The sequence below is a fragment of the Tachypleus tridentatus genome, chromosome 1 (genome assembly GCF_004210375.1).
Source record: "Tachypleus tridentatus isolate NWPU-2018 chromosome 1, ASM421037v1, whole genome shotgun sequence".
NCBI lineage: Eukaryota > Metazoa > Arthropoda > Merostomata > Xiphosura > Limulidae > Tachypleus > Tachypleus tridentatus.
Genome location: NC_134825.1, coordinates 42,933,174 through 42,948,305, shown reverse-complemented (window position 1 = coordinate 42,948,305; position 15,132 = coordinate 42,933,174). Strand labels below are relative to the sequence as shown.

General features: G+C 30.5%; 1 protein-coding gene across 3 annotated transcripts in view; it reads left to right on the top strand.

Annotated features, from left to right (window-relative positions):
* Window positions 1-15,132, top strand: part of LOC143247095 (EF-hand domain-containing family member C2-like) — a 53,682-nt gene that overhangs the window by 11,975 nt on the left and 26,575 nt on the right. For all 3 annotated transcript variants that reach the window (XR_013026373.1, XM_076494565.1, XM_076494555.1), the window contains exons 4-7: window positions 10,483-10,706; window positions 11,004-11,255; window positions 11,688-11,786; window positions 12,582-12,720. Coding sequence is in view for 2 of the 3 variants with exons in the window: in XM_076494565.1 (XP_076350680.1) it covers window positions 10,483-10,706; window positions 11,004-11,255; window positions 11,688-11,786; window positions 12,582-12,720 (714 nt within the window). In the remaining variant the exon portion in view is untranslated. The remainder of the gene's footprint in view (window positions 1-10,482; window positions 10,707-11,003; window positions 11,256-11,687; window positions 11,787-12,581; window positions 12,721-15,132) is intronic.

The following is a 15,132-nucleotide window of genomic DNA, read 5'->3' as shown; positions in this document are numbered from 1 at the left end:
ACTTAAAATTAAATAAGTAAAGAAAAACTTTTCAAAAAGGAAGTAAATATCAGTCTTTCAGAAACAATGTAAATAAGACAGTAGTGTTGACATTTGCATCATCCCTACATAATTTTAGCAGATAAAAATATAATAAATTAATCTCAACTGTGATTGAATAGTTACGTATATTGTCATATGTTAATTCTTGCCTGTACTATTTTTTTTTCAATAGACACAGGAAGGTTGTGTTTATAACCATGTTCCAAGTTCAGTGTGATTGGCATTATATTTATTATTTATCTATTATTGGTTGGTAATTCCTATTTCACCTTTTACTTGAAATGTTTTAAAGGAATAACAAATGTCTGTAAGAAAGCTGACTTCAAGGGGGTAATCTTAACATTGTTTATATTGGAATTATGATTCTTATTTTTAATTACTACTAGTTAATATTACTTATAAAAGCAGATACTCTGTTGAAACTATGTCACCTTAGTGAAAATGGCTGACACCATTGTTTTGGCTTTTGAGTTACATTGTAATAAAAAAGAACAAGAAATTCAAACCTTTTGCTATGAAGTTTATAGACATTGCCAGAACTTGTGACTCATTCACTATGTAGATATTGTTATAAAAGGAAACACTGTATTGTATTGTAAAGCTCTGATTAACCTATTGAGAAGATATTTAAAATACCATTTTGATGAAGAACCCAAGCCATCCCTACGTAGGTAGAGCTACATCTTGCCTAATAACAAAGAAGGATTCATAAGTAATAAAATAAAGGTTGCAGGATATGTTTTAAGGACTTGAGAAAAAAGAAAAATATGGTTACAGTTTCAAGAAGAATTGCATTGCACAAAGAAAAATTCTATTTTTGCTTATTCTAAGTGTCATTTTAAATAATTATATGGATGTATAGAAAATAAACACTAAAAAAGTATTTACACGCATATAGCTAAAAAATTATATGAAAATTGGAACTGCACAAATTAAATAAATGTCATATGTATGTTATATGTTCAATAACTTCATTCTTCCAAACAAAGCCATTAAAAGAAAAGCATCCATCTTAATTACTCCAATAACTCTTTTCATTTTGGTATGAAGATAGTAAAAGTCTATTTACCTAAAAAACTTTGAACCTAAGAATAAAATAGGCAAATTTTAGAAATACAATTTGTCAGAATTTTGACATTCCTTTTAAAAACCTCACATTTTTTCAAACTTGACTTTGAGATTTATATCAAAAGTGAATCAAATTTTAAAGATGTAATCTGTTTCATATTAAAAGTGTGGCATTCAAGAATACTGATGTTCAACAGAAAAGTTAAAGGTTCTTGCAAATTGCAGATTAAGTATTTCCAAATGAAAGGTAAACTGAACACAGAAAGTAGTTTGAAGCATGACATTTTCCTTGTTTAACAAACACAATACAAAACTTACAAGACATCTTTTATCTTGTTTGGTTGCTATGGTTAACAAGAGCAAAAAACTAAGATCAAGAGTCAAGAGACAGAATTATGGAAATATCAGACTTAAATATTCTAACGACACACAGAAAGTTACTGGTCACATGTTTCAACCAATAGCCTAAACACAAACTTATGGAAAGTGAAGCATAGAGGTTTGTTTTGCCTCTATAAATAGGCTCTCATTCATGAAGTCCATAAAGGGATAGAGACACCCAGGTAAAAGGATTAGCACATGCTTACTATTTTGAGATATATGATTAACTACAAGCAGAAACTGCATAGAAATGTGAAAAATATGCCTGAACAAAGCTATATTCTGTAATAGTCTGAGAAGCACAAGATTCATGGCTGTTACAGCCATTACAACCACTTTCTTGTTTCACTAGAAACATTGCCCTAATCTGTAATGTTATATGATGAATGAATTAGATAATTATTTTAGAGGTTGCAAAAAGTGGTAATCATATTGTTTAGATGACATATAATTCCACAACACCTAAAGAATGACAATTTAAAATAATAAATGCAAAAATACATTAAACTCAAAAATAAATTAACACAATGAAAAGACAGCTGGCTGATTTTAAAAAATAAAATTATAGATTAAAAAAGCTACAAAAAGAATTCATAATATCAAATGCAATTTAATAGAAATATATGAATGATCAAAATGTAATATGCTGTCACATTATAAACAGTTTAAAACAACCTTTTAAGACTATTTTATATATATATATATATATATACACACACACAATGGTCAATAATAGGTGTGGACATATTTTCCTGGGTGTAATGATCTTTCAAGAATCTATAGTGTGATTCTGGATCACCAGTTGATGAAGCAGACACTTGAGAAATATTAAATTAGCAATATCTTTCAAATATTTTTGTTATATATTAATTTGATTTGTATAGCTTCAAAGTACATACAAAAATAATTCAGTTTTTAATAGATTATTTCGTTAATATGTGCAGTTGTTTAATAAATTATCAGAAATATGATCTTACTGCAGTGTATAGTTAATAAGTGAAAGTTTTATTCACTTTTGTCCATGTATACACATCAGAAGATATTCCTTTAGTGAGTATTTGACATTTGAGAAGTATGATTGTTAAAGAATACTCCATTTTGCAAACATAAATGTGTTCTTTTCTTATATCAAAATATGATAATCACAATCATTAAAATCTGTATTGTCGTTTATGCTGTAATAATGTTTTTGCAATTTGAATTGAAATTTAAAAGTATAAACTGTATGCACTATCATAAACAAATGGATAAACTGCCTTTGTTGTGTATGTTCTGATAAAGTGTCAATAATTAAACAACTCTTGACTGATTATATTGAAATTTTGCAAGATGATAATTAAGTAAACAGAAAACATACTTTGCTTATGACTATACTTCAGGAAGAGTGGTATGTTCCTACCTGATTGTCAGGTGTAAGCTTGCAGAACAGCACAACAGGCACATTTTATAAACAAATGTTAGCCAACATTTACCACTTAATCTGAGTGCTCAGGAAGCTAAAATGCTTTCAGCTTACTTGCAAGAACATCTAGTTGTCATTAATAGTTGGATTCAATTCTAACTTTACCATGGAATTTCATTCAGCAATTTCAGCTGTCCTAGTTTTGTATCTATTAAGTTTTATGGAGTCTGCTCTGTAGATTTTTGCTACAGCTCAGTTATATAAATCAAGCAATAACATGTCATCTAACATTCACCACTTAACCTGAGTGCTCAGGAAGCTAGAATTCTAAATTATTTTCCACTTAACTTGCATGAGGATTGGCATGGCCAGGTGTGTTAAGGCATTCAACTCGTAATCTGAGGGTTGTGGGTTTGAATCCTCATTGCATCAAACATGCTCACCATTTCAACCATGGAGCATTATAATGTGATGGTAATCCCATTATTCATTGGTAAAAGAGTAGTCCAAGAGTTGGCCATGGGTGGTGATGATTAGCTGCATTCCCTCTTGTCTTACATTGCTAAGTTAAGGATGACTAGTGCAGATAGCTCTTGTGTAGCTTTGTGTGAAATTCAAAAACAAACAAACAAAAACTTGCAGGAATTTTTGGTTGTTATTAATAATTGGATTTAATTCTATATTTGCCATGGATTTTCATCCAACAATTTCAGCTGTCCCAGTTTTGTATCAAGTAAGTTTTTTGAAGTGTACTTTGTAGATATTTCACTATAGCTCAGTTATATAAATCAAGCAATTACTGCAAAATAATAGAAACATCAGACCACTGTCTCACTATAGATATTGCTTGATAGCTTGGAAAGTGTAGTGCATTTTCACTAGACAATGTTTTAACCAAACAACTATTTTAACTGTAAAATAGTCAGATGACTGTCACATAGTATATTGCTTATATATTTAATTGTGAAAAAACACATGATAGCTTGGAAAGCAAGAAACACTGCTTCCTTTTAGTATTTGATTATCTAACTTTTCCATTTTATCTCTCCTTTTTGCTGTACCTTTTACCATTGTATGATGGGTCTGTCTTAATAATGAGTGGTGTCCAAAGATTTCAAGTATTAGTTTCTTTGACAAAATCTGGCTGAGGTATTTTAAGGAGCTCCTTGTCTTTGTCTTGAAGTTTGAAGACATTTATATCATCCTGATGCATGCAGAGTCCTCAGGCCAAAGCTTCTGTGGGTAGCTTGGTACATGACAATACCCAAATTTATAGCTATTGTGATGACAGTGTGTGTGATACTACACATCACTTTCACACACCCTAGTATTTTCAGCCACCAGAATCTGAATCTTGAATCTGAGCAAGGTCATGCCATGAGAATTTTGCTTCCAAGCAGCATCCCCTCTCAAGATATTTTTAAATTCTCTCTGTTTCCACTAACATGAAAGTGTTAGTATTTGTGCCTTCACAAATTTACTCTGCCAATTTATACTTCCAAATAAAACCATAGAAAGCTATTGAATCTGAAGTTCTGAAGATGTATGCATTCTCAAAAATGTGACATCTTTGGGCTAAGGTGTGTCATTGTTGCCTTTGCAATGTGAAAGTGTGTGATTCCACACTTTGTAACATCATCTCATAGTGTCCTTAGGTATTGAACATAGTTTAAGAATGTCATCAGTATGTTTTGCCTGCCTTGAAGGCTTTTAGATGTTATTCTCACTGGATCATAATAAGATGCTAACTGCACTGTAATAATTTGCAATTTACTTTGTCCAGCATGTACGCTCTCCTCAGCCTTGATGACTTCACACAGTATTTTTCAATACTAGAGCATGTTCATGGCTTCTTGGAATCTGATAGAGACCACCTCAGTAAGTCTTGAAATGTACAGGTCACTTGTTACCACCGTGATCCTTCTCTACTGCTCTGTATGCTCTTACATATAGCATGTAACTATTTGAGATTGCATCATGGATGACTGGGATTTCCCAACTAAAGTAACCTTCAACATGAACCAAATACTGAAAGTTCTCCTACCAGAATGTTGGAATTTTTAGATTCAAAAGGTTGTTTTTTTCTAGATGCTGCAATGTTCTTGTACTGAGTCCAATAAAAAATATAAAAAACTTAAAATCTAGGTACAAAACTTTAAGTGAAGACTAAATTGAATACTGACAGTAAAGGAAAAGAATCAAACACAAGTGTTGATAATTTGCAACATAAAATTTCTTTATTTAACAACCATGGTGTTCTTTTATAAAAACTTACCAGGCTTCTCCTGTTTCATCTAACAGCTGGGGACAAGAGAGCTAATATCAAAAAGAGATAATCAAACAACATAATTATGGAAAATTAAGCATACCACGAGTTCACTGATTACGTGCATCAACCAATTTTCTATATACAGGTTTTTGTATTGCATTCTAATTTACTACATTTCAAGAAATTCATATAGAAGCATATTTGTGCTAGCTTCAGATTTCAAAACAAAGGTTGGAGTATACAGCCTTTAGCTGTATTAAGATGCTTACATTCATGATGTTTAACATGATTGTGATTAAATACATGTAGAAAGTACATAGTAATTTAAAAATATATTGTATGAATGAAAATATATTCTATATTTGTTATGGAAGGGTAAAATTTGTGGCTATATTCAGTCATTACTATAGCTGGGTGATTTAACCCTTAAATAGCAGAGATGTTATAGGTAGCAGCATCAGTTAATGATGGCTGCTATCTAAGGGTCAATTATCTATGAGTAGTAATTACATTGATTAATGTAACAAAAACAAACATGGCATTATGTACAAAAAGCAATGTCCTTCTTCTCAGAACACAGACACACCTATGTGACCCAAGGTCACACTAATTATAGAATAAGGGATGTTGTATCCTTTAAATATCACCTGATTTGCCACTGTAAAAAATCAATGTTTATTTCTATACAGCATGATCTACTCTTTATAATTTTTTCTCACGAGAATATGCACGTGATATCCTAGTTGTGCGATGTAGTTTAGTAGATAACTAGAGTGAGAAGAATTTACTGTGTCCTTTAACTGAAATTTTATATTAAGACTACATACATAATTTGTACAGGATTTTGGAAAAACTTATATATTATCTAAGGTGGTAGAAAACATAAAATGCCTGTATTAACACACAGTCTTTAATGTGTTACATGTAAATTTATTAGTACAAGAGCCTTTATAAATATTTTCTGTACCTCTCTTCTAAATAAAAGACAGCTTTTTTTGCATCGTCATCAATGTAATTTATTGAATATGCTTTACTAAATGTGAATAGATATATATCAGTGAAACTTCATGTAGACAAGAGGAAGAAATCTGAAAATTTATTCATATTAATTAAAAACTAAAACTTTGACTTTCCTGTATATCACACTTCATTGATTGTTCTATATTTCACAGATTATATGCTCAAGATAGTGCTCAGCTGAGTTGAAATTATTTGCACTGAAAAACGTGCACTACATTAATAAATAGAAAGGGGAAGAGCTTTTTGTGAACTTAAATTTAATGAGATTGAAACTAAATGACAATCGGAATCAATGAAATTTTTATTTATATGATAAAGTTTTTCTGAACATTGTATGTTAAAGATTTTATTCATATTTAGAAAAAAGTATTGTAGTCTGTCATTTTTTAATGTACCAATAATTTATAATTATATGCATGTTTGCATTATCTGTGTTGTATTAGCTTTACAAAGTCAGTAAATAAATTTAGTGTATTTTACTCCTTTAATGTTTTTTACTAGTCTTCATATAAGAGTATAATAATATTTTTCTTTCCTATACTGTGCTTTATGTTTTTTTTAAATGGTGAAGGGAAATATCAAACTTATTTAAGTTTGATGAATCAAAATTTGTTTTTTAGATACTGAAAAGTGATTGCAAACTTAATTTCAATCATTTTAGATATATAATGTAGAAGTGCCTTAAAAATAACTTTTTCAAATGTTAAAGCAAGATATTAAAATAAAAGTTATAAATTATTTCAAATGCAGTATTTTGATAGACAGGACAATCTGTGATTAACTAGTATACAATAAAACACTCCATTTTGTACAATTTTGCAAACAAGCATGTAGGATTATCAAAATGTATAAATAATGAAAAAAAAGAAGAAACCTTAAACTTAGAATTTTGGGAGGGTAGACTGATAAATATTAGGTGTGTACTGTTGTGAGACATAAGTTACAACAGGTTCATTTGTATGAACTAACAGGGAATGGAAAAAGATGTGTAAAGGTGAAGCATAAAATAAACAAATGTCTTTGAAAGAGATGTCTTTTGGTGGAAACCAATGTTATCAGAATCAGATAGTTAACACTCCTACGAAAAGTGGGGCCTAATAGGCCCCAGAGCAACTTGAAAGGTTATTAATATTAGGCTAATAATTTTGTATTTAAATGAAATTGCCATTTAAATCCATTAATGAATGGATTAACGAGATTTCCACTGTCCCTATCTACTATCTAGCAAAACCACAGCCAGGGGAACGGGCTTGGAAAAATCAGGACTAGAAACGTCTTTTCGTAGGAGTGTTAAAAGTCTTCAAAATGTATATGAAGCCAACAAAAATACTTATTGGGGAGTCAAAAACTATCAATAAAAATTACATACAAAAAATTGGTTAAAATTTAGAATGCTCTCTCAGTTACACTGTATAAGTTATTAGATGATTGTGAAAATCTTTTTGGATGATTCATGCACAGAACCAATAGCACTGATGGCATAAACATGTAAGATACATATTTTTGTTATTATGTCGAGCTTTATTCTCTCCTTTAAAGTTTGCACAAGCTTTGTAAATTGTTGTAGAACTGTGTTACAAATGACATTAAAACCACTCCAACATTATTACAAATAACATAAAATCAACTTCGTTGTAGAAGATAATTCAATAAGTAAGGATATAGACAATGTCTTACCAGGTTTTGAAAAAAAAAACACTTTCTCATCTAAATGTTTTTTATATAATCTACCTTTTTATTTATTACTATTTTTGAAGACATCTTGAAAGCTCGTTTGTTTGTAATTTTAGGCTTGTTTGTTTCAAAGTGAGATCTTAATTATGTCAGGAAAATTTCTTCAAAAGAGTATTTGTTTTGAAGTGAAAATCTAATTAAGTAGGTAATTTTGTAATTATAGCTCATATTTTTCAAGATGAGAAATTACATATTGTTGCACAAAATTTGTCACTTTTCTACATAACATTGATGCTTCATTAGATATAAATGGTTTTATTTCAAAAAAATATTGTCAAACACATTTGTCAGTCCAATAAAAGAAACTAAAATTTAAAAAAATGATTGAAAAATACAAAAGACATAATTATACAAAAAACAATTTTGTCTGAACACAAAACAAAACATATGATGATTCATTTCATGTAAAAAAAACTTAGAGCAATACCCACAATTGAAACATTGTTCAAAAAACTTCTTGATTATTTATAAAAATTAGAGACATTTTGGTGGTTGGCTGCATTTGATTACTGTATTTGAACTTTATAGTTATAATGTTTCACAAATTATGTATCTTATGCTTTATCTAAGTAATGCCAAATTTTTGCATCAAAGTCCCTGTCATAATGCTTTGAATATCTCCTCAATACCCTTTGGTTCTGTGGAATGTTAATGCAGTCATACTGGCTGGGCAAGACTGCACAAACAACTTATACAAAGTTTGGAATAATGGTTTCAGAGCATTGGTTGGCTACAAGCATCTATCATTTTGGAAGGCTGTAGAGAGTTTGAGAAAGGATGAGGAAATAGTTTCAACCCTAATTGTGTAGGAGAGTCATGGTCAACCCCCAAGAAAACATATAATGTATTTCTATACTTCTTGCTCCAGTGAGACATTGTCCTAGATCCAAGACAAGAAAGTTTAATTTGACATCATGTTTTTCTCGTACAGTCAAAGTTGATTATAAATATTAGACAGTTGTGTAGCATGTAGAGTTTTTTAAAAAAATATAGAGCAGAATCAATCAATATCTTTTCGTTGGATCTGTGTTTGTATTGTCTTGGATCCCAATAAGCACAATAGCAAATATAGATCCAATGAAAACACATTGACTGATTCAGCTCTATATTTCATAAAAACTGTACATGCTTCACAACTGTCTCATGTTTATAAGGTAGCTTTGACTGTATGAGGAAAACTTTCTTTACTTTTCTAGACTTAATTTAACATTGGCTAACAGTGTGTTAAAAAATCAAAAGTTAGCTTACAACTTTATTCCCTTCCTAGATTCTGAATTCTCATAAACACTTTTGTTAGAAAATTTATATAATAAAATACTATACTAAACTGTCCATTCATCAAATCATTTTGGTGGTTTTCATTTTAGAGTCCAGTTGTATAAAGATGAATGGCGTTTTCTCCTTTGTTATCACCTGGCTTTCTGTCTCTGGTGTTCTTCCTGGGTAGATGGTTGAGTGAATTTACTGAAAGCCCCAGTCTTGATGATCATCTGAATTTAGTCTCATCAGGAACTTTGGGTTTGTTAGTAGGTTAACTTTCTGCTGGAAAGTTCTTTTTTTGTTGTTACTCAGTTGACTGTTTTTTTACCATCGTATTTTAAAAGACAATCACTATGGATGATCTTGGGCTTCAATTGCTTATAATTCTGTGTTCCATAAATCTCATCATTAATTCTTTTCAGTACAGCATATAGCTCCTTCCAACATCTACTTAACCTTGGATTTGACCTTTTTGAAGTGGAGATTCTACATCATACCATGTCATCTTGATGAAATCCAGGCTAGCTGATTTAAGTCGTTTTTGAGTAAAGTCATGTATATCATCAGTAGTGTTCCTTAATCTCTACATAGTCTGTGTAAAACTCTACTGAGCTGCTGTTTTGCAAATGAGTTTACAAAAGGTCCAATGGCATTTTCATTTCTCTCCTAACCAACAGTGATGATGGTTTGTTGCTAATAATGTCTTATACTGCTGTATGATAACTCATCAGTAACAGAAGTTTTTGATCTCACATTTTTTGACATTCATCCATACTGTATTAGAAGATGGATGAAGGGCTGTTGTTTTTAATCCCAAGGATTTGACACATTTCTGCAAACATGTCTGATTCAAAATTCAATATCTGATCTAAGTGAAGTTCTAATGGCACATCAAATTTCTAAAAAAAGCTCACTGACAAGTTTTTTTCACAAAAATTTCACCATAAAAAGAAATATGAACTACTTGAGTAATGTGTACATGCATATGTAATTTGATTTCTGAAGATTATTTTGGAAAAAAAAAGAGTGGATTAGTTGTGAAAAACAAAAAAATATAAAACAAGTTCCTGAAAAGATCATCTCATCCAGTGATTCCAAGGAAACAAAGTAATAAAAAATACATGAGTAAAATAATATAATACTAACTACAGGTTTAACATTATGCATTTCCAATAATGTATCATCCATGTACACTATTTCACTGAATAAATTTTTTTATGCTGAAAATATTATAAATGATGTTAGAACAGTATACTGAAGGCTTTACACACTATAATTAACAGTGAACCATTCATATGTTTATCAGGAACTCTTATTCGCCGCCATCATTTTGCAAAGTCTTCACCAAATGAAAATCAGTATTACACTTTGCATGATTTGAATGTTGGAGAGGAAGTAAATATTTATGGGAAAGATTTCAAAATAGTTGATTGTGATAAGTTCACTCGATCCTTTCTTACAAATATTGGACGTCATGTTCAAAATCCTGAAATTATTCCTGAAGATCCTTATACAGAAAATCGAAAAAAGGTATGTTTATAATATTGTATGATATTAGGTTGTCAATGGCATGTTATCTTTGTGAGTCTGGATGTCATTTGAAGAATTTAAAAAACGTTTTAAGATATCTTAATTATCACTCATATCATTGTTTTTATGCTTATAGATATCAATTTTATTTTATAATCTCTAAAAAATTCTGTATTTTACTTTCCATTACATTATTTGAAATACTCAAGTTTATAAAATCATACATCCTCATAAAATGACATAAGTTTTTTTGTCTTCTTAAGATACTGTATTTTGTTTCTGTCATTGTGTTTTTAGTTAAAAGCCACTATGAAACCTCATAGACCATATGAGAAAGTAGATACCTTAAAACAGTTTCTTAATCATAATCGGCAAGTTCTGCGATATTACTGTCTTTGGGATGACAGAAATTCTACTTCTGGAAATATCCACAAAATGATTCTTCATTATTACCTTGAAGATGATAGTATTGAAATCCTTGAATCTATTTCTCCAAACTCAGGGAAAGATGCACATTCTTGTTTTCTGCGACGTTCTAAGTTGCCAAAGGTAATTAAAAACAGCAAGAGTCTCTTTCTTTTTTTATGAAGTCGATTTTGTGATGGAAAAACTTAAAGTTTTTAATATAAAATGGTGTACATAAATAATAATTCTGGGATTTACTTATCAAAAATTATTTTAATAAGTATCCCACCAAAACCACAAAACAGCAGCAACATATTTTGTAGCAAATCCAAGATTGATTGTTTTAGAAATTGAGACATACACACTCAAAAACAGTAGAATCTATGTATTTTGATTAAATAAAAGTTAAAAGCTGAAAAAAAGTTTTAATATTACCTTTAAGGAGAAATTGTGTAGTATTTTTAAAATTGTATCTATCTTATGTTCCCTTACTTAAGAAATAATTACATGTATATGTAATTTTAAAAAACAATCTCTTACTATAATTTAAAGAATTTGTTTATTGTTTTCATGCAGCATATTGAAAGTGCTCCTCCTGGTGGGAATAATAAAATTGTACTTAACACATTTGGAGATTCAGAAAAAAATGGCTGGTATATGTATGACAATCAAAAGGTAAATAATTCTTATATTACTAATGTGTAGTTTCATTTGAGTGTAACTTTGAATTAATTTGAAATATTTGTATATTAATGTATGGTAGTAATTTTAGCTTTTACCATTCTAACTGCATAGAAACGGTTTTAGAAGGAAGTGAGACAAGTGTCCCATTACAAATTTAAGGTGGGACACTGTTTTAAGAAAAAATGAAAAATGTAAGTACCTATTAGTTAATTAAATACATTTATTTGGGGTTTATTTTGCATCTGTCTTTTAGTATGTGAGATTATTCTTTGTATATAGTTTTAATTTTGACTCCAATTTTACATGTAAAAAAAGGTGTTTAAAATTATATGAACATGAATGCCAGTAAAATTGTACCACCAGAGTATCCTATTTTACAGCCATAAACATATTTAATCAGTCAAAGTCATTCACAACACACAGGCTTCACTGAGGGAGATCCTAAAATATGTCATTATGTATATATTTTGTGTGATGTATTGGTAAAAAAATTAATTGTTTTGCATCTGATAATTGTTTTTGATATAGCATTTCTTGTTTAGTTAACTCATAGGTTTTTCCATAATATAAGTTTTAGTATATTTATCAATTTTTAACGTTATAAAAGGTTTTCTATACTTTCTTCATGAAAAATAATTTTAGGTCCTGTCAGTGAATTATTAAATGGGTGATTTGTTAAAGTAATAAAAAATGTTAACTTGCAGTTATTTTGTTGACCTTGTACATATTCATAAAATAATGTTTATTAAAACATATTTTTGATTCAAATTTGTTAATATTTTCCAGGTTGGATCCAGAAACATGGAGTCTTATCGTGATAGTGATCTTAGAATAGGGGTTACTATCAACGTTTGGGGAAGAAATTTTCTCTTGTATGATTGTGATGAATTTACAAAACAATATTATCATGCCAAGTATGGCCTGGGTAATTATTTCCTTATAAGGTTGTTTTTGTAGATATCTTACATTTTTATTTAAATTTACTAGAATACTAGAAAATTTTCAATATATCAGTGATGAGAAGAATCTTTGATACACATAATCCTTGCTAAAGACACAAAAAAGTGACAGAAATGCATCAGTGATTGTTTCAAAATGACAGGGTATACACATGGACTTGTTTATGAAAGTTTGAATGCATGTGATCAATTTGAAAAATAAACAATGATAATTTTAATGCAACTACTGTTGATGTATTTCTATATATTAAATTCTGATACTGTAATTACCTCCTTTTATATGTGGTCTGACATGGCCAGGTGGTTAGAGCACTCAAATCACAATCTGAGGTTTGTGGGTTCAAATCCCTTTCACACCAAACATGCTCTCCCTTTCAGCCTTGGGAACATTACAATGTTATGGCCAACCAAAGGGTTGGTGGTGGGTGGTGATGACTAGCTGCTTTCCCTCTAATTTTATACTGCCATATTAGGAAAAGCTAGTGCAGGTAGCCCTCTTGTAGCTTTGCACAACATTCAGAAAAGAAATAAACCTTTCACAAGATTAGCTATTCTTGTTCAATTTTTCTTTACTCATGCCACAAGCCTTGCACTCTCCTCTTGTTGAAATAGTACATTCCAATGTATCTCTCATGCAAATCATCATGTGATGCATATGTCTCTACCTTCACATCTTATTTGGTAGTGTTCATGGTCATATGTACTTTTTATTTTTATTTATTTATTGCTATGTGTTTGATTTTGTTTTCCTCGTGAAGTGGTTCATTTTCAACTTCATTTGATTTCTTAAGTCATTCAATTTTTTTAATTTCTCAGTTAATTAAACTTGCTTTATTTTGCACTCAAATTTTGTGAAACTTTTCTGTGCAAGGTATTATGAAGTTATCCTACCACATTGGGAGTTACACCAACAACTGGCATTTTTGTGGGCCTCAGGTGCACATGCTCTGGCAATGGATTTATCTGCTGTTGTGCATGAGGAGGTTGAATATTTCAGGGTCCATGTGGGATTCCTGCAGTAGGTACTTTACATATGATAAATCCTTGCACAGGATCCTCTTTTGCTACCATTTACCTTCTTCCTTCTTTGTGTGATGCTCTGCAGTGGTTTTCATACTTCAGCAGACATGCCAGTTCCTCTCCCTCACCCATCCTTGCCATGCTTTGAGTGAAGAACTGTGTATAGTCTGCTTTTCAAAATAGGATATTGTGTTCACTCTGTGCACTTTTTTGGATGTGATTACCTTGCTGAGTATAGTCTGATGTGCATAGCCACTCTGCACCTCATGATTTATGTCTTTGTATTTTACAAATGTATACACATGGGTAGTGAGTACCTGCTTCAGAAGAAGTGTGGTTCCCCTACTCTGGTCATCAGAACTCTTTTCTTATGGTCAAGGATATCCTTCAGACATTTCAAATAGTGCTTTTATTGTTCCCTTGCATAGATACCTCCTCCTTCTTAGTGTGGGGTTATAGCTAATCTTGTGAGAGAAGGTAGGTCCATGTTGGAAGTTATAATTTTTCTATACTGAAAATGCATTTCTCACACTTCCCACCCTTCTTCACCACTTTTCCAGTGCACACATCTTTTGCCAAACTTTGAAGTGAAGGTTCGGTAAAGGGAATTACATTTGTTAAGTGTGCATACTATACTACTATTGGTTGACAGATGATGCATGAGAGATATGTTGGAATGTACTATTCCAACAAGGGGAGAGCACAAGGCTTGTGGCATGTGTAAAGAAAAAGTTTGCATTCAGAGAATAGCAATGAAAAATAATAGTTAATCTTGTGAAAGGAGGTAAGTACCAATTGGAAATACATATTTGGTGTAGAAAAAAATTATGTTTGAAACTTTTTAACAAAAGGTTTTAAAAATACTTTCTAATAATAATTTTTTTTGCAAACTTGCACATTCCTCAGGTGTTATGAACCTGTATAAACTACAACACATGATTTATTTTTTGGTTAATTCTGAAAACAAAATTAAACTTTTATTTAGCTTCACACAATATAAAAATTAAAGGGGAATGCAAACTTGCACATTCCTCAGGTGTTATGAACCTGTATAAACTACAACACATGATTTATTTTTGGTTAATTCTGAAAATGAAACAGTTGTTTTAATTATGCTTGTTAAAGTACACTTATGAGTTACTTTTAGGTATGTTAAAATTATAAAATAGGATAATAGCTGTATGTTGTTTTACTGTTTCTGTTCATGAGTTGTTTTGTATGAAGCTTACAATGAGTGGCTTCATATGAAAAATATAAAGGGGAATTTGTATGCAATGTTATCAGTCATTTTTGCATTATTAGGTTTGTAGTAATAATATGTTAAAAGTAAAAAACAATTAGATATTTATTTCTTATAA